The sequence below is a fragment of the Oncorhynchus gorbuscha genome, linkage group LG16 (genome assembly GCF_021184085.1).
Source record: "Oncorhynchus gorbuscha isolate QuinsamMale2020 ecotype Even-year linkage group LG16, OgorEven_v1.0, whole genome shotgun sequence".
Classification (NCBI taxonomy): Eukaryota; Metazoa; Chordata; class Actinopteri; order Salmoniformes; family Salmonidae; genus Oncorhynchus; species Oncorhynchus gorbuscha.
In genome coordinates this window covers 67,317,135-67,344,300 of record NC_060188.1, presented here as the reverse complement: position 1 = coordinate 67,344,300, position 27,166 = coordinate 67,317,135, and the positions used below count along the sequence as shown (strand labels likewise).

General features: G+C 43.7%; 1 protein-coding gene and 1 pseudogene across 1 annotated transcript; one reads left to right on the top strand and one right to left on the bottom strand.

Moving 5' to 3' along the window:
* LOC123998782 overlaps nt 1-14,972 on the top strand; it is a 36,453-nt pseudogene extending 21,481 nt beyond the window's left edge.
* A 1,057-nt stretch (nt 14,973-16,029) lies between these two features.
* On the bottom strand, nt 16,030-26,179 carry LOC123999609 (guanine nucleotide-binding protein G(I)/G(S)/G(T) subunit beta-2-like). Its single transcript, XM_046305537.1, has 10 exons — nt 25,293-26,179; nt 21,757-21,864; nt 21,418-21,456; nt 21,084-21,190; nt 20,885-20,948; nt 19,361-19,523; nt 18,530-18,596; nt 18,160-18,361; nt 17,759-17,975; nt 16,030-17,444 (listed from the first exon to the last, which is right to left on the bottom strand). Exons 2-10 carry the CDS (start codon nt 21,811-21,813, stop codon nt 17,338-17,340), a joined length of 1,023 nt encoding a protein of 340 aa, XP_046161493.1. The 5' UTR covers nt 21,814-21,864; nt 25,293-26,179; the 3' UTR covers nt 16,030-17,337.
* Nucleotides 26,180-27,166: the final 987 nt, after the last annotated feature.

The following is a 27,166-nucleotide window of genomic DNA, read 5'->3' as shown; positions in this document are numbered from 1 at the left end:
AACCACAACTAATGTAAAAAAAATGTGGCCTCCACACAAATTTCTCTCTCCTGTCATCCCTCTCAGCAACAGAGAAAAGAGCGAGAGATGGTGAGACAGCAAGAAAAGGGCCCCCATCGGAGACTTGACGATATACGGAGGGAGGAGGATAGGAGGCTGGCTGAGAGGGAGCAGGTAACCAACCACGAGAAGCAACGGAGCACAATCAGCCAATTGGGGAGAGGTGTGGGTGTAGCCTAATCTGCAGCCTACTGCAAGCCATTCTAGCTGTGGAATGTCTGTGTGCTGGTTGCCATGGCAGCCGGGATCTAAATTAGTTTGTTTTCTGTTTTCTGTGCAAGAGCTCAGTTTCTGCTGCTACGTTTCCGCTCTACCTCTACCACACAGTGACTGGCATTATATCACAGTCAACCTACGTTTTATAATCTACTATCCTAGTCTTCTTTTCTCCAACCTTTAACTCTCCTACCATGGCCCGTTTCTTCACGATAACTAACCTGCATCTAGCACTGATAGAGGTGATGCCTATATGGAACTGTATTGTAGTCTTTACAGTAGATATTCAATAGAAAATAGCTAATACCATTTTAGCTTTCAGTGTGAAAGTATAACTTTAAAGCCACTACAAATCACTAGGCCTGAATACTAACTAGTGTATGACAGTCATAAACCCCCCCCCCCCACCTACATCGTGGTCTATTTATATCTATCCTCTTCTCCATTGTCTTTCCTTTCCCTCTTCACCCCTCCTCCACCTCTCTTCAGGAGTTCATAAGAAATAAGTTAGAGGAGGAACAGCGGCAGTTAGAAATCCTTCAGCAGCAGCTGCTTCAGGAGCAGGCACTGCTCATGGTAACTCTCTTCCTTCCTTTCTCCTGCAGTCACCTCCTCTCCTCAGCCCTAGTCTACCCCTACCTCTGCCTGCAGGGCATACTGCTCACCCTCCTCCTCCTTCTTGCACTTCACACCTCTCACCACTAGAGGCATCAAACACTCCATGTTCTGTATGTTGCTTTTTACTTGATGAGAACGTTTACATTTACATTTACATTTAAGTCATTTAGCAGACTCTTATCCAGAGCGTTTCTTGAGAGAAGTGGAGAATCAGCCCTTGTCTATGTGTACCCTGCATGGTGTCCCCATCTTTGTATGTGGGATTGTGTCTGTTTTGGGGGCATGTCAAAGAGTTGTGTATTGTGTACTAGCCATGCTCAGTCCTTGGTAAGTCTGCTTTGACCGTATCATGGTGTGTGTGCAGGAGTATAAACGTAAGCAGCTGGAGGAGCAGAGGCAGTCTGAGCGTCTGCAGAGGCAGCTGCAGCAGGAGCATGCCTACCTGGTGTCTCTGCAGCAGCAGCAACAGGACAAGAAGCCCCAGCCCCTATACCACTACAGCAAGAACCTGGAGCCCAACAACAAGCCCGCCTGGGCCCGAGAGGTACAATAACCACACAGACAGGAACAGTGGAACATGCTCTTACTTCCTAGATAACCCTAGGAACCACACCTTTCATTACATAGTGTTTTATAACCTGGAGTAATGTAGACTAATACCAGTGGAATACATTTAGCTATTTCCCTGTAACAAGCTAGCATATTCAAGCAGTTATGTAGTATCACCTTAGGTGTCATCTTTTTTTCCTGAAAGTTAGTCTGAATCGACATCTCTGTGTGATATGCTCTCTTCCTCCCTTTCCCTGTCTCCTGTCCCCCATCTTTGCCTCCCTTTCCTTTTCTCCTTTTGTCTCAGGTGGAGGAGCGCAGTAAGCTCAACAGGCAGGGCTCACCCAAAATCTGCACCACTGTCTCTGACACTGCCATCCAATCACGCTCCGACTCCATCAGCCAATCCGGAGGGGGCCAGGCTACTCAGACCCCGCCTATGCAGCGGCCTGTTGAACCTCAGGGGGGACAGGGCAAGGTGTGTTGGTGTTCATCTGGAAATGTATTAGTCAGTGTGTAATTTATTTGTATGTTTTCCCGTGTTACAACATTGCAGACATTTTGGTCAAATACTGGTTTAGCACAGTGGCGACTGCGTTGTCTTTCTTTCTTGAGCTGCATTACCCCCTGTCTAATAATGCTTCTTTGAACTGTATTTATTTCCAATCTTATTTACCTTCCTTTTCTCCCTTCTCCTCCTGGACCCACCCTCTCCCCTTCTTATTGCTTTCATATTGTTTTATTGACATTTCATAAAATGGCAAAAATCCCTCTCTTCCCCATCTTAAAACATGCACAATCCTCAATCCTCAACATGCACAATCCTGTCCCACTCTATCCTGCCTGCTCTCACTGCCTTACCCTGCCCGCTCCTCCACCTTCACACTCCCTTCCCTCCTTCCTCACCGCTGCCCCCTTGCAGTTCCAGATGGCCCACTTGGTTCCGCTGAAGCCCTACGCTGCCCCTGTCCCCCGCTCCCAGTCCCTGTGTGACCAGCCCACTAAGACCATGTCCGCCTTCCCCACCCAGGACCCATCCCCTACCCCCACCCCCCGCCCTGTCCACTCCAGGGAGCTGGTCCGACAGAACTCCGACCCCACCTCCGAGAGCCCCGCCCCACAGCCTCGCACAAGGGAGGACCGCGGCCCCTGGATCCGCCTGCCAGAGATGGAGCAGCCGCCCAAGGTCAGAGACCACCTGCTGGGTTTGAGTCTTTAGATGTTGACTAAAGACAGCGCTCCAGACTAAAATTTTCCCTGGTGGCGCTTGTGCCACTACAGTTTTCAGTTCGTGGCACCAGCCCAGGATTTGGTCACACCAATTTTTTTCACAGCGTTACGTAATATATATATCTTTTGATCATCTTATAAAGTCACTCTCAGTGCATTATTTAAGTGTAATAGACTACTGAGACAGTATTCAATAAATACTTTTTCGTCATCTTTTCATGTTGTGATTCAAAATATTTTAATATGCAACCTAATCCAGTGATTGTCATGCATTTTGGTTTGACAATTAAGCTATTGTTATATTTTACTGTTAAAATAGGGCTACAGAATTATCAATATTTTAATTTATTTGGGGCTAGTTCACTGCCTGAGTAAGTGGAAACTCAAAACACATTAGCTAGATCGTTAACTATAAATATAATACCCACTGCTAGTAGCCACATAATAATCTAACATTAATGTCCCGATAAACATAAGGCCTGTGCACTCGCAGTGGCCTATGCGCATCTCCTACGCTCCGTATCCCAAAGCCATATCAAACAGGCAAAGCGTCAATACAGGACTAAGATTGAGTCTTACTACACAGGCTCTGGCGTCTGTCAGATGTGGCAGGGCCTGCAACCCATTACAGACTACAAAGGAAGCACAGCCTAGAGTTGCCCAGTGACACGAGACTACCAGATGAGCTGAACTACATCTATGCTCTCTTCGAGCCAAATAACACTAAAACATGCATGGGAGCACCAGCTGTACCGGAAGACTGTGATCACGCTCTCCGCAGCCGATGTAAGACCTTTAAACAGGTCAACATTCACAAGGCCGCCGGATTACCAGGACGTGTACTGCGAGCATGCGCTGACCAACTAGCAAGTGTCTTCACTGACATTTTCAACATCTCCTTGTCCAAGTCTAATACCAAGATATTTTAAGCAGACCACCATAGTGCCTGTGCCCAAGAACACTAAGGTAACCTGCGTAAATGACTACCGACCCGTAGCACTCACGTCTGTAGCCTTGAAGTGCTTTGAAAGGCTGGTCATGGCTCACATCAACACCATCATCCCAGAAACCCTAGACCCACTCCAATTTACATACCGCCCCAACAGATCCACAGATGATGCAATCTCTATTGCACTCCACACTGCCCTTTCCCACCAGGGCAAAAGGAACATCTATGTGAGAATGCTATTCTTTGACTACAGCTCAGCGTTCAACACCATAGTTTCCTCAAAACTCATCACTAAGCTAAGGATATGGTAAGGGTAGGTAACAATACATCCGCCACGCTGATCCTCAACACGGGGGCCCCTCAGGGGTGCATGCTCAGCCCCCTCCTGTACTCCTTGTTCACTCATGACTGCACGGCCAGGCACGACTCTAACACCATCATTAAATTTGCCGATGACACAACAGTGGTAGGCCTGATCACCGACTTCAACGAGACCTCCCTACAGGCTGTGGTCAGAGACCTGGTTGTGTGGTGCCAGGACAACAACCTCTCCCTCAACGTGATCAAGACAAAGGAGATTATGGTGGACTACTGGAAAAAGAGGACCGAGCACTCCCCCATTCTCATCGACGGATGAGTGGAGCAGGTTGAGAGCAGAGCTTCAAGTTCCTTGGTGTCCATATCACCAACAAACTAACATGGTCCAAGCACACCATGACAGTCGTGAAGCGGGCACGACAAAACCTATTCCCCTTCAGGAGACTGAAAAGATTTGTCATGGATCCTCAAAATGTCTACAGCTGCACCATCGAGAGCATCTGGTTGCATCACTGCCTGGTATGTCAACTGCTCAGTCTCCGACCGCAAGCCACTACAGAGGGTAGTGAGAATGACCCAGTACATCACTGGGGCCAAGCTTCCTGCCATCCAGGACCTCTATACCAGGCGGTGTTTGAGGAAGGCCCTAAAAATTGTCAAGACACCAGTCACCCAAGTCATAGACTGTTATCTCTGCTTACCGCATGGCAAGCTGTACCAGACCACCAAGTCTAGATCCAAGAGGCTTCTAGACAGCTTCTAATCTCAAGCCATAAGACTCCTGAACATTTAGTCAAATGGCTACCCAGACTATTTGCATTGCCCCCCCCCTCTCCACACCACTGCCACTCTCCGCTGTGATCTATTCATAGTCACTTTAATTAACTCTACCTACATGTACATACTACCTCAACTCACCGGTGTCCCTGCACATTGACTCTGTGCCCCCCACTGTATATATTGTTACTTTTTACTGCTGCTCATTAATTACTTGTTACTTTTATCTCTTGTTTATATAAATGATACTACAGAAAGCTGAGATCCACCTCTTTGACCGTGACAACCGGAAAGCTGTGTTTTCCCCGCAATTGGATTTCGGAATCTTATACAATCAGAAAGAAAAATTATCCTGCAGCATTCTTTCCCCCCCTCGACACAGCAGCAGGCCCCAGTTTACAGGGGCAGGCAGACACTTTAATGACAGGAATCATAAGGATAATGTGCTTTACTGTTTGACCAAATCACGGGTTTAGACGTTTTGAGAGAGGCGACCATGTAGAATTTAAAAAATGTACTCGCACAGCCAAGTCGAGGGGTCACAAAATGGTACTAAATGGTCGCAGTCTGGAGCTCTCTAAAGGATATATAGATCTATATGTTAATGTGGTATTTCACTCTATCTTTCCCAGATTCCCCAGAGGACAGCCTCCATTGCCACAGCTCTCAACACCAACCTTTCGTCTGGCATCAGGCATCCAGTCAGAGCCAGGTAACTCAGGAGGACACATTTGAGCTATTCTTGTCTAATCTCGGTGTCAAGAACGCACAATTTCCCACTACTTAATTTAGGTTCTGGAGGAAAACACTTCCCAATCTGTCTCAACAAAGCCCGTGCCTCCCTCTGCCAAAGCCCGTGCCTCCCTCTGCCAAAGCCCGTGCCTCCCTCTGCCAAAGCCCGTGCCTCCCTCTGCCAAAGCCCAGTCCCTCTGTCCTTCTCCAGAAAGTCCACCTATGTTTATTCATATTTTTTGCTGCAAGCTGACAACATGGAGGTATCTGACATTTTCCACTAAAATATTTCACAGGTAAGCCGTGTTTATTAGAGTTGTGGCTAAAATCCCTGTTCCCACTCGAAGCAACACATCTGGTTTATCGTGATTCATCAAAATAATCAGCTGACGGTGTTCCAACACACCCATCAGTAACTGTTTTACTCCCTTTCTCACAGATTTGCCTTTAGATGCATGTCAGGGTAGATTACTCTGATTCTAATCATGACACATGAATGATGGTAGATCATGACACAGTTATGATATCGACTGCTGAGGCCAGATAACTGATTTGGTGTCTTCCTTAACAGCAACCCAGACCTCAGCCGCAACGACCGCTGGGAGAGAGGAGATAGCATGCACCTTGTATCCAATCTGCCCCAGACTGGCTCTCTGGAGAGGCACCGCATACTCAGTGAGTAAATCACACTGTTGCTGACTCTGCTTTTCTCTCCATCTCTTGATCCCTTTTACGAAATGAAAGCAAACCCCAACAATGATGTGATATTTAGTGTGTTGGTTTCAGGCTCCTCCAAAATGGACTCCCCCATACTAGGCCATGACGGGCGCATGAAGAGGCACAAGCCAGGGGAGTCTCGCACCTCGTCCCGCCCCAGTCGCCCTGCTGTAAGTACCCCTCACCTGTAAAACCCCCCCCCCCCTCACTCTGAACACTGCGTGATGGATAATCAGAAAACACTTTATACACCCTTATCACACATCTTCTTTTAAGCTTATCACTTGTAGAAATCTATATTGCTCTCTTCACCGACTATTCTGCACTATTGTAATATCTGCACTCACTCCCCAATCCCTACACCTGGATATTGACACCTGCACTAACAGTTGCTCTCTTTTTATGATCCTATTTCTGTACCTGTTGATCACACCCTTTCCTCTGCACTCACTTCCCTGTTTGTCCACTGCTTCTTCCAATGCACAGAGTTACAAGAGAGCAATAGGAGAGGTTAGTATCTCTGTGTGTGCTGTGATATGTTTTTGCTTCCACTATGTCAGGCTGCTGTGTTAAAAGTTACACAAGCCTGCCATAGTCCTGGTATGCTGGCAAAGTATGTTAACTATTGAGGAAACGCCCAGCTCTATGATTCCCTAATGTCTGTTGCGTGTCTGTGTCGTCTGCGTGTGTGCCTGTTTGTGTTCAGGACCATGGGTTGTATGCTAAGGAGCGCCCTGAGGAGCAGCCCAGACCTCCGGTGAAGGCCAACGACTACTCTTCATCCTCCGAAGGAAGTGAGAGCAGTGAGGAGAGTGAGAGTGGAGAGGGGAATGAGGAGGAGGACAGCCCCACAGACCGGTCAGTACCAGGGTGGGAGAGGCACACAGACAAACGGGAAGAAGAAAAAAGGAACTGCTTTCTAGAGACATAGCTACTTAATGTTATTGAAAGCCCATTGTCCACTTTTACCGCCACCCTGACCATTCCTTGTCTTTTTATTTTCCTGTCCACTCCATATCCTCCACTGCCCTCTGCTCTGTCACCTTCCTCTGTTTCCTTCCCGTCTTCCTCCCTGACATCCTCTCTTGTCTTTCGTTAGTCCCCGGGATGCAGACTCTGACTCAGTCAACACCATGGTGGTTCATGAGGAGGAGGAGGGGGAGGGAGAGGAGGAGGGGCAGGCTGGAGGCTATGGGGACCAGACCATGCTGGTGCAGAGGGTGAGTCATCTGTCTCTCAGGAAGTAGCCTACTGGACTATTCTGCATTAAACACACACCTATAGGACTGACGTGGGGGGTGTGTGGGTGGTTAGCTTACTCTTATGTTGTGTTTGACTGGTTTGTCCCCATTGCCGGGCAGACACCAGAGAAGCGGAGCCACAATGGATACACCAACCTGCCTGACGTGGTGCAGCCCTCCCACTCCCCCACTGACTCCGCCTCCCACTCCTCCCCTGGGAAAGACTCTGTCTATGATGTAAGTCTGTCTCTCTGTCTCTGACTGTTAATCTGTCTCTAATCTGTCTCTCCATGTACATGTTTCACTGCCATAAACCCCATTCCCAGTGGTATTTCTCACTCCCTTCTTGTTTCCCCCAGTATCAGTCCAGGGGTCTAGTCAAGGCGTCAAGTGGCAAGTCCTCCTTCACCACCTTTGTCGACCTGGGCATGTACCAACCACCAGGCCCTGTGGATGCCATCTCTGTGAGCAGTGAGTACAGACAATAGTCATTATCATAAAGGGTTAAATGAGGTTCCCCTATATACCTTCACTTACCTAGTTTCCTATTCTAGTCCCTCTATTTTCAGTTACTCGGCTCACAATCATCAGCATCTCTTACTTACTGCTGTTGGTAAATCTAACTCATGGAAATGTCTCACAAGCAGGAGGGCAGCAGTTGCCCACAGTAGCTTGATTCAATATTATCATTCCCTGAAGGAAGTTTTAGCATTCATAGAGAACTACGGCTTGTGTTTCTCTCCTCCTTCTAAACTCTGCTCCTGCTGTGTCCAGGCCTGGGCTCCAGGTTTGAGCAGCTGAAAATGGAGGTGAGGAAAGGCTCCATGGTAAATGTGAACCCCACCAACACACGCCCCCACAGCGACACCCCCGAGATCCGCAAGTACAAGAAGAGGTTCAACTCTGAGATCCTCTGTGCTGCTCTCTGGGGTGAGACAGACGGCACACTGGTCTTGGCTATAGCCCACACTCTAATCATATGAGCCACAGAATTCAAATGAAATATAGAATGATATGCATTTCAATGACCACATGTAACATGCTTTGTTCCACCCAGCTTGAATATCACATTCTTCACACATTGTACGTCCTGATTGATTGCATTAAGGGGGATATTTGTATCTAAGTGTGTGTGGTCCCCAGGTGTGAACCTGCTGGTGGGGACAGAGAACGGTCTAAAGCTGCTGGACCGTAGTGGTCAGGGGAAGGTCTACTCCCTCATCAACTCCCGCAGGTTCCAACAGATGGACGTCCTGGAGGGACTCAACCTGCTCATCACCATATCAGGTGATTGATTAGTACTGCTCTGCACTCACCTGGGGTCTGTTTGGGAGAGTGCAATGTCACAAAACCTTCAGCTAGAGCTAACAGGATTCTGACTTGAGCATTTCTATCTGCGACGTTCTGAACGTTTCACTTCTTCATTTAATAAACCTGTGGAAAAGGACCTGTGCATCACAAACTCCATCTGTTGCTACTAAGCTCTTTATCCACTATATAACTGTGTGTGTCCATCCCAGGTAAGAAGAACAAGGTGCGTGTGTACTACCTGGCCTGGCTGAGGAACAAGATCCTTCACAATGACCCGGAGGTGGAGAAGAAGCAGGGCTGGACCACTGTAGGGGAGATGGAGGGATGTGTCCACTACAAAGTGGGTGAGTAAAGGAAGGGAGGAGACGGAGTAACCGTGATGTGACCCGTTATTGAACCGTGTATCTATTATCAATGCATTCTGTTTTTCTAACAATGTATATTTACACATTTGGTTTTGCCTTTTTGGCACTGTTTATTTATAGTGGCACATAATGGCTCTAATCCCGCTTTGTATGTGTCTAGTGAAATATGAGAGGATCAAGTTCCTGGTGATAGCTATGAAGAACGCGGTGGAGGTATACGCCTGGGCTCCCAAGCCTTATCACAAATTCATGGCCTTCAAGGTAGGTCTCACCTTTCCTGCCTCATTGTTCTAAATGCCAGGAGTTCTATTTCCCCTCAGCCAGTTGACCAGAACAACATTCAAAACACCCCATGTTCTCCTCTCTCTTTGCCTCTCACTCTCCTCTAGTCCTTTGGAGACCTGCCCCACAGGCCCCAGTTGGTTGACCTCACAGTGGAGGAAGGACAGAGGTTGAAGGTCATCTATGGCTCCAGTGCTGGCTTCCACGCTATCGATGTCGACTCTGGGAACAACTATGACATCTACATCCCAGTGCATGTGAGTGGAGGAGTTCCTCATGGAAAAAGACGCACTCAGACAGACAAATCAAATAAAGCTTTGGAATTAATTCACACCTAAAACATCTATAAAACATGACTAATGATACGTTTCATTGATTAGATGCCTGAAAGGTATTGATGTAAAAACCTCAGATTCTAACACGTTCTTTCAAGATTTACATATATTTAATATTTTAGTCACTTCACTCTTATTCAGAGCGACGTAGAATCAGTGCATTCAACTGTTAGGTAAAACAAGATTCTAGTCCTTCGCCTCTGTGTGTGTCCCCAGATCCAGATCCAGATAATGCCACATGCCATCGTCTTCCTGCCCAGCTCAGACGGCATGGAGATGCTGCTGTGCTACGAGGACGAGGGAGTCTACGTCAACACCTACGGACGCATCATCAAAGATGTGGTGCTGCAGTGGGGCGAGATGCCCACCTCCGTTGGTATGGCACATCTGTACCTGCACACAGTCACAGGCACACACACTTCTTTCTCTTGAAATTGGCATGTTCTGAGTTGGCATGTCCTGAGTTCTCTCTCCCTGTGTGCAGCACATATCTGCTCTAACCAGATCATGGGCTGGGGAGAAAAGGCCATAGAGATCCGTGCTGTAGAGACAGGCCACTTGGACGGAGTCTTCATGCACAAGAGAGCCCAGAGGCTCAAGTTCCTCTGTGAGAGGAATGACAAGGTGGGTCACACACACATTGGTATTCAAAATATTACTTAAGTGATCTATGTTTATGCCTTCGGTACGTACAGCTGTAGGCACTGGAGTCTCATTGAATATGAGTAATAAGCCTCATGTCTTGTTGATGTGTGTCTCAGGTGTTCTTTGCCTCTGTGCGCTCCGGAGGCAGCAGCCAGGTCTACTTCATGACCCTGAACAGGAACTGCATCATGAACTGGTGAAGCAACATAGTCCCATGCACAGACACAAAACACTCATATATATATATATATATATATGCCAAGCATACTGTAAATCCATTCCAGCCTAAAGCTTCACGACAATGAGTCCATCTCACCTGCCATCTTCTGACTCCCCTGGTCTGATTGATCTCCCTCTGGAATGGTAGCTACCTATGAGACATCACTACAGGCTTCTAATGTAGTATCTCTACTTTGTACTGTATATACTTGTCCTGTATTGTTGTACCTCAGTCAGTTGGTGCACCTGTGTTTTAGTTGTAAACTACCGTAGTTAGTTCCTTCTTATTAGGGGTATGTTAAAAACATTCCTTCCTGGTGAAATACATTTGAAAGAAAGCAAGATTCAACCAATATAAGTCCAGATTGAATTGTAAATAGACGGTATCTAACATGTTTAAATGGAAGAGAACATGGGTAGACTGAAGTCACCGGCAGACGTGCATATAACACCTCCATTCAGTGTGTGGCCACTGACCTGATATATATATATATATATAATGCACTGGCACACCCTAAGGTATTGTTGCAACACTCAAAATGCTTCAGATTCCCTATGGTTTAATTATTCAACTCATCATTCAAAAAGAAAAATAGGTATTTGATTAAAACTTGATTTCATGTTTTTATTTTGATGTTTTTTTTTTGGAAGGAGTTTTTAAAAAACTCTTCGGAAGACAGACTATCCATTATGTGAACATAGTAACATTCTAGTCCCTGGTAAAAATGGAACATATTGCTGTGTTCTAGCGTCATGCTTTCATGTGTCTTTATTCTCCCCTTGTTTCATATCGGGGATGGAGCTATTTACCATTTTAGGAGCCTATCGAACAGACTTATGATATTAAACTTTTCTCTTGTTAAGAATTTAAACAATATCACTGCAAACAATTGATATTATCTGTACTGTTTCTGTATTTGGTATTAGCCTACCTGGCATTCTTACTTTTACTCTCTACTGTTATATTGCCGTTATATTGCAATATATATGCTGTTCTAGTGCAGTTCTTGTTCCGAGAGGGGAGTTTAGGTTTAATTAATTTGTTGTGTGTAAAATGTACCAGAGGTAGGCAGTGAGGTGACTTAAGATGTGTAGGCAGTGAGGTGACTTAAGATGTGGGGGTCGAGGGGTGATGAAGTATGAAGATTTTGATGTGACCGTAATATAGGGGACATAGGAATTGGGTGAACGAGTGATGTGCTTGTTAGAATATTATAATGGCAGCAGGTGTCCATGATCCTTACCTGGGGGATAGTGATGGGGTTCAGGCTCTCATCTGGCGGCTGTAATCCAGTGAAAAATAGTTCCCTCTTGCTAGATCTACTCTGTCTGTAACCTCTGTTATTGATGTATTTTATGTTCATTGGTATGGATCTCGTTACGTTTGTACTCAGATGTTGGTTTGTAGGGATAAGGCTGCAGTGGATAATACTGAGCTATCAGTGTGGTTCCAAGCAATAGCTGTGTGATTCTTGAGCCAGTGTTGAAATCCACTCACTGATGCTTTAGCAGGCCCAGTTTTGTGTCATGTTTGTCTCTGCAATACTGAACCAGAGGACTCAAACTCATTGGGCACTTTCATTTATCATCTTACTAAACTAGTTGTAAGGCAACAAGTTGTTGAATATAGTGTAATTGCTATTGTTTTCCCTACCAAAGTTCCCAATTGTCCTCTGGACATACATGAATCTGCTTTGTTTCTTTTAGAGATCAGGGGAAATGCTTAAGCTGTGGGTATGTTATGTAGTTTATGCTAAATTTATGTTATATATATTGTAACATTAAATATATATTAAAATATATAAGGAAGTAAAGAACAGAATCGATTGACACACTTTTTAGTTCAGTTACAATTTGTCTATTTTGCTCTTGTGAGCATGCTTGCATGCACATATCTGAGCCATTTATCTTGTATCACAATTGCGTATCAATTCTTAGATGAGTTTCTCGCTAGCCTAGTGCATTCAATATCAGCTGTGTGCCATTTGTGACTGATATCGCAAATATCACATTTTACACACACTCAACAAGTACCTCTGGCAGCTGTGAAAAAGTCCTCATATCTTAGTTAGCCAAACTGCCATGTTTACAGTTTAAGCAGTGCCTTGGAGTAGGGAAGAGACTGGGAGATGGGTGTTGGGGGAGGGGTGAATATGACCCCCCCCCCCCCCCCCCCCCACTCAATCTTCTAACTCTGAACTTCATGAAGAAGAGGTGTTACTGACAGACGGAACACCATAATAAATAGTTGCCTCCCTCGTTAAGGATGGTGTTCTGTGCCAATTAAGTGCACTTAAATAGAAACCAGAAAGTCCCAATACCTTTCAACAACTTTTAATGTTTTACATTGTCAATGATTATATATTTCATTCTGTAATAATAACTGCAATGTTTACCTACTGCTCTTTAAACATTGAATGGACTCACCAGTTACAGGGATTGTATCTGTTGCCACCATGTGGAAGAGGGAACATTCTCTAGAGAATTTCAACCATCGTTAATTTCAGATGCATACAATCTGCTTGTATGACACATTCATGTGACTAGAATGCAGGAACAGGGAGAATGTGCAGTTGATGGCAGCAAACCAATTTGGAATGTAGAAAATGATATGCCTATAAAAATGCATCTCTTGATTTGATGGTTCTCTAGATGGTGGGAGGGGGGCCAAAATACCATAGAAAAGCCATATGCTACTTCACATTTGTTGCGAATAGTTTAATAGTATTTCATATGTTGAAATGAAACTGAAGCCAGTGACCTGGGTTTAGTTGTGTGGTGTTAGAGGGAAGCAGGTTTTTGCTGGTGGTCAAGTGTGTGGACTGGCTGAGATGCAGTGGGAAAGTAACCAACTTAATATATTCTGAAAGGACTATTTTATTAAAGGATATGTAAATTATATTGAGAGATTTAAATAAATGAATGTATATCTATAAAACAGATTTCTATAACATACTTTACTGTCTGGTATATTAATTAATCTAAGCACAATGTATTCTAATCTACAGTAGTGAGGGGAAAGCTATGAATGTGGGTGTACGTTAAGACTGAATGTTTGGACTGTTTTGAGAGTGTGACAGATGCATGAGAGTGATGGCTGAGCTGCGTGTCTTTCCAGGTGAAGTGCAGATTCCTCTTGATACAGCCTAACTAGTAGTCATGCTATTGGTTGAGAGGGAGTGACCAGTCTATTGAAGACATGTACTGCTCGATGCAGGAGTAGCCAGCTGAGACAGAAAGGTGGGTGGATGGAGAGGGTCAACAATTTGTCATCAAGTGAGCCATCTAATTTTTGTATAGCAACGTTTCTATTGTCAATCCTAAATATAAAGTATCAGTCAAGTGTCGTGTTACAACAAAGTTGTAACAGTAAAATGGGCTTTGTTACATGAATCAAAATGTTCAGCCCCACAAAACAGAGGCATATCACGAAGGCTGTCCTTGCCATATCAAACGTTGACACTTCTCCTTCATAAGCAATATGAGTGTTAAATTGAATTCTCCGCTGTCTCTGTCTGTGTGACTTTGGTGGGAGGGTGTTTATCGTGGCCTTTAGCAAACTGAATGTAAGATGGACTGTTTGTCTGTGTCTCATAATTGAGAGATACCCATACACTGCTTAATCTGTTTTGTTTGTCTTAATCCCAAGAAAATCTACTTTGTAATCCACAGTCAGCATAATACACAAACATCACTAACAGTTGTGATGCTAGTTTTGCATTGATGCGTTTATCCAGTAATTGCCTTTATGAGGAGGATGAATAAATGAATGATAAATGATTATCAGTTGGGTGGGTTTCCTGCTTCTGTGTAGTGTTTTATTACCTGCCTCTTGCTATGGAGGCAATGACCTGCTCCACCCAATGTAGTCACACACTAATCAGACACTCCATTCACATATATTATATAGTAATACTGTACAACAGGGCTTTTGCCCTAGTACTACACATCTGATTCAAATAATCAAAGCTTGATGGTTTGGTTATTTGAATCAGCTCTGTACTGCTAGGGCAAAAAACAAAATGTGCCCCAGGACCGAGTTTGGGAATCCCTGCTGTACAACATAATCTTGGATCTTGTCGAATAAGATTATCGGTATGAATGGATTTGTGATTTTTAATAGGTGCTTGTGGGAACCAGTACAGGTGAACGTCTAAAAGCTGATTTCTTTGGATGGGTCTATAATCTCTTCTACTTTTTTTTTTTTTTTTCAATCTCTTTTTTTTGAGAAATGAAATGTCTTTTACCATGTTTGTTTAGAGTGTTTCTGTTTTGAGTGGTTAACTTCAGATTATATTAGATTGATGAACTTTAATATTTTAAGATTGTGTTGAATGAACTCATGAGTCTGTAAAAGTCTTGATGAAGAATTGTTTGAAAAATAAAACTATATTGATCTCATCTTAAACGGTCTATAATCGTATCCGTATTCATAGATTGGGTGTAAAGCATGAGGAACAATGAATCCAATGAGAGAATGGGCTAAGCATGTGTTGTATAAATGGCCTCCAGTTCCCAACCACCATCATGCAGGACTTCACTCCAACAGACACATTTATCATGCTTGCTGTCCAATATTCAACCATTTCCCTGAAGTGTGGATTTATACTCCACCTTGTGGAATTAAAAGGAATAGACTGGTTTAAAGAACATGGTGGAAACCAATGATGTATATAAACCCTGGATTGCTGATGCTATGTATTGGCGAATGAGATGCGTTGACGCCACCGGTCGGCCATATTGGCACTCCGGATGAAGCAGTCCAAATTAATGAATGGAATTCTACATTATTTCAAGCAAATGTTTCAAGGACAAAATGACATGTATTTAAATAATGTTGTAGTGGGGACAGTAACATTAGAACTTTAAACAATTATACTTTAAGGAAAACATTTGAATATTTGTATGTTTAGCTCACATATAAGTATGCATTAAAGTGTCTAATATAATAAACTTGTTAATACAAATTTAGATGTTAAATAAATGCATTTCTTTAGCTTCCAAAATATGTTTTACAACGGTTGGGTGTGCCAAGATAGAGGTACAGTGGCTTCAAAACAGGTTATCATCTAGTGTATATATAAACTATTGTCGGGAACTCCCTCTGGTCTTGGTATGCACCAATCCAATCCCCATGTGGGGGAGGGAACGGGTGCACACTTCTGGAAAAAGGGTACAGAATCGGAACGCATGAATACATTATCTGAGCATTCTAAAAATGACCAGTAACTATTTATATCATTAATCAGTCTATAGTAAGTAGTGTGTTGAGAAATTAGAGCAGAAATCTGGACATCAGGTAGGTTTCATCAAGGTTAAATTGGGTCATCAAAGCATGTCAAATTCACCGTTTATGTTGAAGTTGTGTGCTGAACAGGATCCCCATATATCTCCCTTGAAAACTACCATGCATGGTTTTAAACACAGAAATTACAATGTTAAAAAAGTACACAACTGGCCAAAACTGGCAAGAGAGGCTACGTGTATTTATTAATAGTATGTACAATGTATACCATCATAAAGTGGACATAATATATTGACAAAGTCAAAGTATGAATATTGCCCCCTGCTTATTTGAGAGTTGTCTCTTGATAATCTCGCTCACCTTATGAATCTCTCATTTTATTGATTTCATTTAGTTTAATTTCATCATTATTCTCTATTAATTATCCTTAAAGTGTATCTGAGGCACACAGGGAAACATGAATAAAATAGGCGTAAAAAATTAATACAACAAAAACATCAAAATCAAAACTATCATATATTTACTTATATATGTGGGTGTACATATCTATAAAAACAGTAACTACATGATAGCATTTTGTTTGAGCCAGAAGAAACTTTAAGAATTGATGGTTTATCTTGATTTTCCTTTAACAGTGTCACTGTGGAAAGTTGGGCATTCTTTCTGCTCTCTATCTCCCTGTCTGTAGTGTCTTGAGTGTTATTGGATTCACTTATTACCATGCTTTTCCAGCCCATCACTCTCTATTCCTTCAACTGTGACTGTTTTCACCCTGTTACAGAGACACACAAACCTACTGTAGCACAGAAAATCAGATTTAAGGATATTTGGGACTTCAGAGTAAACAAACGAAAAACAGAATTGTCTCCCCAATTTAGCTCAAGAGTTGGAGTTTCGCTCAGAAATAAACATGTACTGTAGATGTGTGTGCATGTATATATTTTTGTTTGTATGTTTGTGTGCGCATGTATGTGTGCATGCACTTAAAGTTTGTGTGTGTGTGTGAACATTTGTTTCAATTTGTGTTGAAAAATCTGGTAAATTGTGACATTTCAAATGCGTGTTTTAGTTTAGCATATGTCAGGATTTTATTGAATTTGGTCACGTCTTTAATTAATGGTAGTTCCAATTACAAATGTATTATAACTGTGTGTGTGTGTACTGTGTACCTATATATCTGTTGTGGGTAGTGTGGGCATTTGTTTGTAATTCTGGTGGACTCTTCCTGCATACAATGTGATTGGTAACATGTACAATTGCAAGTGGCATTTGTGTGTCTGTGTAAACTCATACCTAATTGGCGTTATATATATATATTATGTACAATGTTTTAATGTGTATGTGTGTATGTGTACATCTTTACGTACAGTGTGAATACAGTGTGCAAACTATGTGTACCAAAATGTGAGATGTGAATACTTTGTATGATCAATAGTGTGTTTGCGTGTGGGTATGTGTGTGTGTGTCTATGTATGTGTCTATGTGTGTGTGTATAATGTGTGTGTGTGTGCATGGCTCAGGTAACTTGTCAGTTCCAGATCTTGAGGAAGCTGTCCCAGGACCCAGTGGCCACCGCCATGCCATCATCAGTCACACCTAGACAGCTCACGCGATTGTCATGGCCGGCTAACACTCCTGACACAGAGAGGGACAAACAAACAAGTGTTAACATATGGTGTCCTGGTTAGCTATCTCATCAATCCACCATCTTGAAATACCCCTGAACTCTTAACACGGGGACCCCTTTGATGGTTGATTTACATTTGACTGAGATCAGCTTGTGAATTGAAGTCTAACATCTCAATGAAATCAGAAGATGTAACATTCCCTTTTTGATCAGTTGTTTTCAGTCATGGGTCTGATGCATAGCCAGACACAACTATACAACAATGGCTGCCAGCTAAATGACAGCCGCTCGCTCCTACTCCACCCCACCACACCCCACTGACCTGCTCGATCTCCCTTCATGGCATCCCAGATGTTGCAGTTGAAGTCGTCGTAGCCGGCCAGCAGCAGCCGTCCGGAGCGGGAGAAGGCCACGGAGGTGATGCCACAGATGATGTTGTCGTGAGAGTACAGGCTGAGCTCCTGGTCGGCGCGCAGGTCAAACAGCCTGCAGGTGGCGTCGTCGGAGCCGGTGGCAAAGGCGCTGCCGTTGGGAAAGAACTGTAGAGGAGAGAGAGAGGGAGTGACAGCCATGGGTTATATCAGCTAGCATTAGGTACATTAGACACTCAGAATTAGCTAGTGCAGCTAACATGAAGGACTATGGGAAAGGTGACAGGTCTTAGAGTATCGTTTCCTGGCTTACTGCCATGACATGAACCAGAAAGCAGGTCAGCACACTCACACAGACTGCGTTGATATCAGACTCATGGCCCGTGAACGTCTGTCGGCACATGCTGTCCCTGATGTCCCACAGCTTAATGGAGGCGTCACAGGCTCCGGACACAAAGGTGCGGAAGTCTGGAGACAGGGACAGGCTCATGACATCACCGCTGTGGCCCGAAAACACCGTGGTCTGCTGGCTTGTCTCGATGTCCCACAGTGCACTGGGTAAGAGAACAGAAGAGCGACCCACTGGATTTAACAACTGCTATCAGATCATTTTGAGTGTAAGGTTAGGCTAGCTCATAGCTAGTTGCGTATAGACAATATACTGTAGTATATTTATATTTGCATTCTCCATCAGCCTTGGTTACCGATCCATCAGGACTCACCAGGTAGTGTCTCCTGAGCTTGTGATGATTTGGTTGTCATCGATGAAACGGCAACAAGACAGGTAACCTGTAGCACAAATAAAAACATCTAGTAGAACACTGACCACACCATATCAATGTATGGTGCTCCTACTAACGCCTCCATCACACCAACAGCTTCATTACATTTTGGTACACCAGAAGTACATTCATTTCCAATGGAATGCTGCGTTTGCCTTGCAGCATTGAGTTGCAGAGGCCGTTGCAGTGCGTTCTGTGCTGTGCATACGTTGGATTTATTGAGCGTGTGCGTGCGTCAGACTGTATGCATAGAACGGCTTGACAGAAATGGTAGCAGAACGTGAATGTTGGAACTTTTGTTGCACACATATCCAGATGATGCTGCGTACCATTTTGCGAAATGATGCTGTAGGTGTGATCGAGGAGGAAGACTTCATTTCAACAATACCCGGCCTCCCGAATGTGAGTAATTTAAAAGCCCCAGGTGAGCTAGCGCTGTAACACAGCTAAGGGACTCACTAGGTTTTCAGGCTGATGTCTCAGCTCGTTATAATTGTGTTGCCCTGTGACTAATTAGCCATGTGAATTAAAGTCTTCCTTGTTTAGGGGTTTGGGACCTGGGGATCCCAGTGGGACAGAAAACAGGTAGGAATACTCAACTAAACTGCATACACAACCATATGTAGTGTCACTGGGGAAGTTAGAATCAGGGAGGATCAAATAAACTCACATAACCTAGCTAAGACACTTCCATGATTTCTCAATAAAAATGAACACAAAATGACTCAAGCTTAGTCACATAGGTATTTGTGTGTAGTAATTCTTCTTCACCTGTGTGTCCGGGTAATTCCCTGCTGACCCTGACGTTGCCCTCGCGGGTCTTCAAGCAGTAGATGGAACAGATGTTGTCCAGACCTCCACAGGCCACGTAGTTACCAGAGGGGGCATACGCACAGGTCATCACCCAGGAGGAGCGCAGGGGGATAGCATGCATCTGGAGGGGAGGATAAGAGTTAGTCACTGTGTGTCACAGAATAAAGGCATAAAGGCATGGCCATGGACATGGGGCCACAGTGTCTCCTGACCCCTCCTGTCTCAGCCTCCAGTATTTATGCTGCAGTAGTTTATGTGTCGGGGGGCTAGGGTCAGTTTGTTTATCTGGAGTACTTCTCCTGTCCTATTCGGTGTCCTGTGTAAATCTAAGTGTGCGTTCTCTAATTCTCTCCTTCTCTCTTTCTTTCTCTCTCTCGGAGGACCTGAGCCCTAGAACCATGCCCCAGGACTACCTGACATGATGACTCCTTGCTGTCCCCAGTCCACCTGGCCATGCTGCTGCTCCAGTTTCAACTGGCCTGGGCCCTAGGACCATGTCCCAGGACTACCTGACATGAGGACTCCTTGCTGTCCCCAGTCCACCTGGCCATGCTCCTGCTCCAGTTTCAACTGTTCTGCCTTACTATTATTCAACCATGCTGGTCATTTATGAACATTTGAACATCTTGGCCACGTTCTGTTATAATCTCCACCTGGCACTGCCAGAAGAGGACTGGCCACCCCACATATGCTCTCTCTAATTCTCTCTTTCTTTCTCTCTCTCGGAGGACCTGAGCCCTAGGACCGTGCCCCAGGACTACCTGACATGATGGCTCCTTGCTGTCCCCAGTCCATCTGACTGTGCTGCTGCTCCAGTTTCAACTGTTCTGCCTTATTATTATTTGACCATGCTGGTCATTTATGAACATTTGAACATCTTGGTCATGTTCTGTTATAATCTCTACCCGGCACAGCCAGAAGAGGACTGGCCACCCCACATAGCCCGGTTCCTCTCTAGGTTTCTTCCTAGGTTTTGGCCTTTCTAGGGAGTTTTTCCTAGCCACCGTGCTTTTACACCTGCTTTTACACCTGCATTGTTTGCTGTTTGGGGTTTTAGGCTGGGTTTCTGTACAGCACTTTGAGATATCAGCTGATGTACGAAGGGCTATATAAATAAATTTGATTTGATTTGATTTGAAGGAGAGCGTAGTATCGTAAACGGGGCCAGGCAGGAGTCCAGAGCCAAGTCCACATCCAGACAGAGCAGGAGCAGAATAGTAGTTCATTGTGCTTCCTCTGTATTGAATTTGTGGAATCTTTTCAGGGGGAGCCATTGCATAATATAATTTACAATGTTTGAATGGCAAAGTGACTCTGGTAGGTTATGATGTAAGTAGAAGTATGAGATGAGTCAAAACACACAGTCGGCTCCCATTTCATTTCCAATCCCTGAAGGCTGCCTAGTTTGCTGAGAGTGAGTCAACCTTTCCAGGCCCCTTGGTGAGACCAGGGGAGATGTTGTTATTTGGGTGCAGCTCTCACCTTGTTAGTGGTGTAGCTGTCCCAGATGATCAGTTTTCCATCTTGAGAGGCGCTGACCAGGAGCCTGCGGAGACAAAGAGCCATTGTGTTATACCTCATCAAAAAAAGCACCGCTTGTACCGCCATGTGTGGTATATGAGTGAGAGAGTGTGAAGAGAGGGAGAAGCCCCCTCATGGTTTGGCATAACGTTACACCCACCTAGAGTCTGTGCCCCAGTGCATGGCATAGATCTTAGCCAGGTGGCCACGGAGAGTGCGCCTCGTCCGCATCTGAATCCTCCCCACGGGATCCAGACCTGACGTTATCTGGTTGACACACAAACACACAGAAAAGCAATGTAAAGAAGACAAGTTCATCACAGGGTTACTGTGTCGATGTAGTGCACTGTATTCGGATCTTTTTTCACACATCAGATCTTTCACAGAGCTGATCTGATTGGGCAAAATATCAATTAGTGAAAAAAAGATGAGAATTGGGCTGGCTGTCAAAACACAGCCATACTCTCTTTTATGTGGGTATCTGTGATACATACCTGTGTCAGGGTTGAGTCCCCACATGCTTTCCTGGCATCCTAAGAGACAGAGAGTGGTTAGACAAGCATCAGCAATCTCTCTCAATCTCACCCAGGCAAATATCCCACCTCTCAATATGGTGTGTTAGACCTACCCCCTTTTCCACCAACCCCCTTCTCTTCTAGACCCAATGGTTTTACTGCTTTCATTGAGATCATAAAGCGTTTCAGAGTAGGTTTGCTGATCTAGGATATATCCTGTAATCGAAAAGGCAAAACTGATCCTAGATCAGCATGCCTAGCCTTTGGGACTCTTTGTAAATGTGTGCCCAGATCAGTAACATTCTCTGACACACATACTCTTATCTGGTTCCTAAGTTGCTCCGCCTCCTGACGCAGCTGCTCCAGCTCGCTCATTTTGGATTGGTCCCTGGCCTCGTCGAAGTCCTTTGTCACTCAGTCAGTCACCTGGTGGGGACAAAGGATGGAAAACCAGCATGATTTAAACTTAAAACATTCATGTAGATCGCCCAGACTGAGATATCAAGTTCAAAATTAGGACTCAATCTAAGAGCAGAAATGTCCAATTAGAATGATGGACAGTGCCTGCGTCAGAACAAACCAATCTGCTTGTAATGTAATATGTGCTATGTTTGTACATGGCATGCGTATCAGATTGCATGATTTGATTGCAGTGTTATCATGGTGAGTAATCGACTCCAACTACATCAGAGGTCTCGTGGTCCTCTGCTGGTCTCAACCTGATCAATGGGTTTGATCTGATCCTAATCATTTTGGCATATTTCACCTGGAGGCTAGTTGTTTAACACCATCACAAACATGGCTGCAGAGCGGCAGCTAGAATCAGAGTAAATTGGGCATATAAAATAATACTTAATTCAGTATTTTAAGTGCACGGTTTACCAACATAGCACATCTAAAATACGTAAAGCTCTGTAATCTGTATATTTATGCTAGTACAGCCTTGTCTGGTTTAACTGTGGAGAATAATCTCTAATCTGGTATAATCTGAGAGAGAGCTTCATCATTTAATGGGCTCTCTCTGGTATCCACGAACCACTTAATGCACAGAAACAAGATTAGGATTACTGCAGGCAGGCAGGCATTTATCATTCATTACAAGCACATTGAACAAAATGTATGCGTGTTTGTGTTGAGTTCTAAAAGGGGGCTCCCGGGTGGCGCAGCGGTCTAAGTCACAGTATCTCAGTGCTAGAGGTGTCACTATAGACCCTGGTCACAACCAGAATGGGATTGGGAATCCCATAGGGCAGCGCACAATTGGCCCAGCGTCGTCTGGGTTAGGGTTTGGCTGGGTTAGGCCACCATTGTAAATAAGAATTTGTTCTTAACTGACTTGCCTACTTGAATAAATAAAATAAAAATGTTAAAAATGACATTTTGAATCTCTATTTAGCATAGCTATCATTACATTTGGAATTTGCCAGTGGGATATTTGCATAATTACTATGTTATTATCTGGCTATTACTATGTTTTAACAAGGACTGATGAATGATTCAACATTGCTGCGATTATGGTCGATTCTAGTGGACACAAAATGTCATTGTTCAAGCTGCAGTATCAAAACGAATGAAAACTATTTTACAGCAAGATCTCGATCATCTAGTGAAATACACTGAAAATGGCTGACACTAGCATTATCACGAACTACATTTCCAAATGACTACATTTCCCCCCCGCCAGACGTCCATTGTTACCGTCACAGTTGAATGTGACTGAAAATACTATGGTAGGCGGTAGGCCTATTTGTATTATTTAAATTAACCAAAACACTATTTGTTGTACCATACACTTCCATATCAACGTGATTAGCACTACAGGTGTGTTTTTGATCACATGCACAGGGAATTCGAAGAGAGAGAGAGGTTTCACATTCAAATCATACTCAAAAATTGGCACTAGTATTTGCATGAGTTTGTGGGCCTATTCAAATCCGTCAAGACACCGATGAAATACCTCTGACCATTGTACTCTGCTTTGCACATTCGATTTGCATCACTGTCGATACTGTACCTCTTTCGGTGGCAGTGTACCGGTACTTGTAAAAAACACATATTTTTTTTTTTTGAAATGCATTCACAGACAGGTACACTGCCCATGCAGCAGTTTCAGGTAATATCACATTTAGTGTTCACATTTTCCATATTTCCTCTAATCCCAGTGCCTCAATGTTAACATTACCTAACACTCACATCACATGTGCCATGTTATTAAAGGCCTCCACCTCCACATACACAAACAAACAGGAACATCCACATCATCACCATCTACTAGGCTAGGGAGAGGAGAAATTAACTGGGTCATTGTTCCCGGTGGGAACCTCCAACCAGATGGATCACACAGCACTAATGGAAGGCGACCGGGGGGAAATTGGTGGGTCCCAGTCTCCTGGCACAGCTGCTCATTTAGCCAATAAAGCACTGAGGGGTTGGTGGTGGTGCATCACCATCAGATACCAGGGTGGGTGAGGAGAGGACTGGGCATCATGGGATGGGATGATACACCATCGCCCACTGACATCATGAAATGGCCCTTTTTTGGTTTCCTCCTTTCCCCAATGCTTTCTGAACAGTTTGTGCAATGCAATCCACCTTGCCAGTCAGTCACCAACCCATTCCGTTGTTGTCTGGACACACGTTCCAGTTCCTAACCCTCCCTCAAGAACATCATTTTAAGGGAGCATTTCTGGTAGAATTGGTTCAAGAAGTGTTTGTCCACTCGTAAAATCATTTTGAAAGATGTATAAAATGATGCAAAACACAAGGCAGGGCTGGATGTAAATGATCCTTATTGACTATACGTGGTTGTGGACCTCAGCACATGTCCTGTGCTGAATAGGTGGCCATCAATGTCACCATAATAGCTTATTAGGCATTTTCTCCAAGACAATATATTACCCATGACAACTGACAGACAGAAGCTACCTAAACTATAGGTCAAAGACAATATATTACCCATGACAACTGACAGACAGAAGCTACCTAAACTATAGGTCAAAGACAATATATTACCCATGACAACTGACAGACAGAAGCTACCTAAACTATAGGTCAAAGACTTGCTTCTCATTTGGAAAAGATTAATGCAAAATACAGTGTGGCCCCACCCCTTATGTTCATGCTCAGTAAACGATAGCCTGCTTGGTCTATTCGGTTGACATTTCACAGCGAACCAAGAGTGCTCAAGTGATAAGCACATTATATTAGCCTTATTGGATTGAGTGCATTACAGCATCATTTTCTATAATAGAATTCTAAATAAATTCCTTGCATAAAATGTCAAATCCATTTTAAGGTCAAATTGCAGCATAGACACTGTAGAATAGCCCTCCCTCATCAACAAATAGGTTGCTTACATCGGCCTTGGGGCGCAGCTCAGACGGCTAGGCTACTCCCTCACTACAAGCAACAGTAGCCTACCCAGTACCCACAAATGTATGGAGGCTACTTGATATAGATAGCTGTTAGGCTACTTGATGAATTTAAGGCCATAATTCCACGATTATAGCAGTAAACCCCTGGCATTCGTGGTTAATGGCACTGACACCCTGGCAACCGTGTCATTTTTCCAAGCCGCTAAATATGCAAACACTTTACGGGGTTGCCTGTGTTAATATAGGTTATCGCAAGAATGTACAGCAAGCTATGCTATATGCAAATAGAAAAACATTTGGTACAGTGGGGAGGTTCGTCCATATGTCTATATTTAGGCTACCAAAACATACAGTTGAAATATAATTTCAGCGAAATGATGAGCCTAGTCATGAAAAGGCCCATCACTGGTAGGCTACATCATCCAGCCATCTTACATCCATGACAATTCTGACAGCATTTTATAATGGATGGCTGGCTACCTGTTAGGTAATGTTTCCGATGAGGTTGGTAGTCTTTCTTGAATACAGTCTGGATTTAATGTTTCAAAAAGGCTGGGGATGTTTATTGGCCCCTTTTTCCTTAGAAAATAAAACAATATAGGGACAGAAATATGCAGATATTTTCAATATCCTCTCGGCTCCTTGTCTTCTCTAGATTTTTGCTCAGTGAATCTCCAATGTCGGCTACACATCAAATAAATATTAGATCGAAGTACAGAGACACCATATCTCCGTTTGACTGGACCCCTTGAAAAGATGAGTTCTGCTGTTGTGTTCCCGTTTCCTCTTCAGAATGGTTTGCCTTTCTACGCCCGAGACCTTCATAAACTCGAAAACATCTTTGTTGGAGCGGATTGAACACAATTGCAATCTGTCCACGCATCAAAGAAAATGCATTGAACCATATGAAATTAGCAAATAGCTTTTTTGTGACTCAGTTTTTCTCTTGATTGTGGTTTTCGTGATCCTCGCTTCCTTCCTCCTCTGCTCGTTCGCGGATATCTTCCTCCTCCTTCTCTCCCCTCACTCACTCGCTTCGTAATGACCGTCGCCTCCTCGTCAAAAAATGAATTATTAAATAAATTGCCAAACACAGAGGCTTAAACTCTTGAGATAAAAATGTAAATTATAATTTAAAAGCGACTGGGCTATCTTGCCGGAGAAGCAGGAAACCCACCCATTGGTACACAATTTTTTTTAAAACATGCAATAGGCCTAATGCATATTCGCATGAGGTGTTTTTGTATACAAAGCTCTAAATTGCAGTGTTATAATAAAATAACGTAGTTTCAGATTAAATCACCCGGTCTGCGTTTGCTAACATTAGATCTCGTAAACACGATTCAACCACACCCATTTCGGAGAGACTGTACCATTTTAGAACCCCCCTCTGATGTCTACTCGATAGGCTTACGGGTGGGATGACTCTCAGATGGTCCTCGATCTACTGCAGATCTTGAACATCACAGGGCCGCATTTGTCTCCTTTATGAGAACCCTTTTCGTGTCTTAGTTATTGATTAGGCCTACGACTATATCTCACAGTACAGTGTGCACTTATAGCGTTAACTACTTCCAATGTAGGAAAATTACTACAAGAGCCCACCCACCTAGAAAAAAATAACTGTTGAAGTGGCTCAAATCGGCTTCAATTCATCACTCATAGCAGATTTCTTACTTCGTCCCCTTCACGTTTTGATTAAACTACTTGTGTAATTAATTCCTCATAGTAGACTAATTACTCCGAAGCACTGTATTATCCCAGGAGATGTAGGCTATACACCTAAGGATTATTTTATAATTAGCAGATGTGGGTGTGAGAGAGCAAGGCCATAGGCTGGTGAGAGATGGGTTTTTATCAAGCCATGGTTTTATATTCATGATAGTGAGTAATCCGCTCATTTCTAAATCTTCTGTCTGTCCAGATTTTTTAAAACCTTGGTCTTTATTTACTGTCAAAAGATTGTGTGAAGGTTACAGTGTGATAAAAAGGTCAGAGGCCTGTGCATGCACACACACACACACACACACACACACACACACACACACACACACACACACACACACACACACACACACACACACACACACACACACACACACACACACACACACACACACACACTACATAATATGCATAATCATTATTCTTATATCTAATTCATTTTTAAACTGTCATTAAACTTAGAGACCCACATAACACACACACACAATATATACATAATAATTATATTCTTATATTTTAATGCATTTGTAAGACAGGAGTAAACCAGAACCAAGCAGCTGGTACTAAATGGCCATATGGGCCTGAGAAATATATTCCCATGGTTTGACTAGAGCAGACCATTGTTTAAC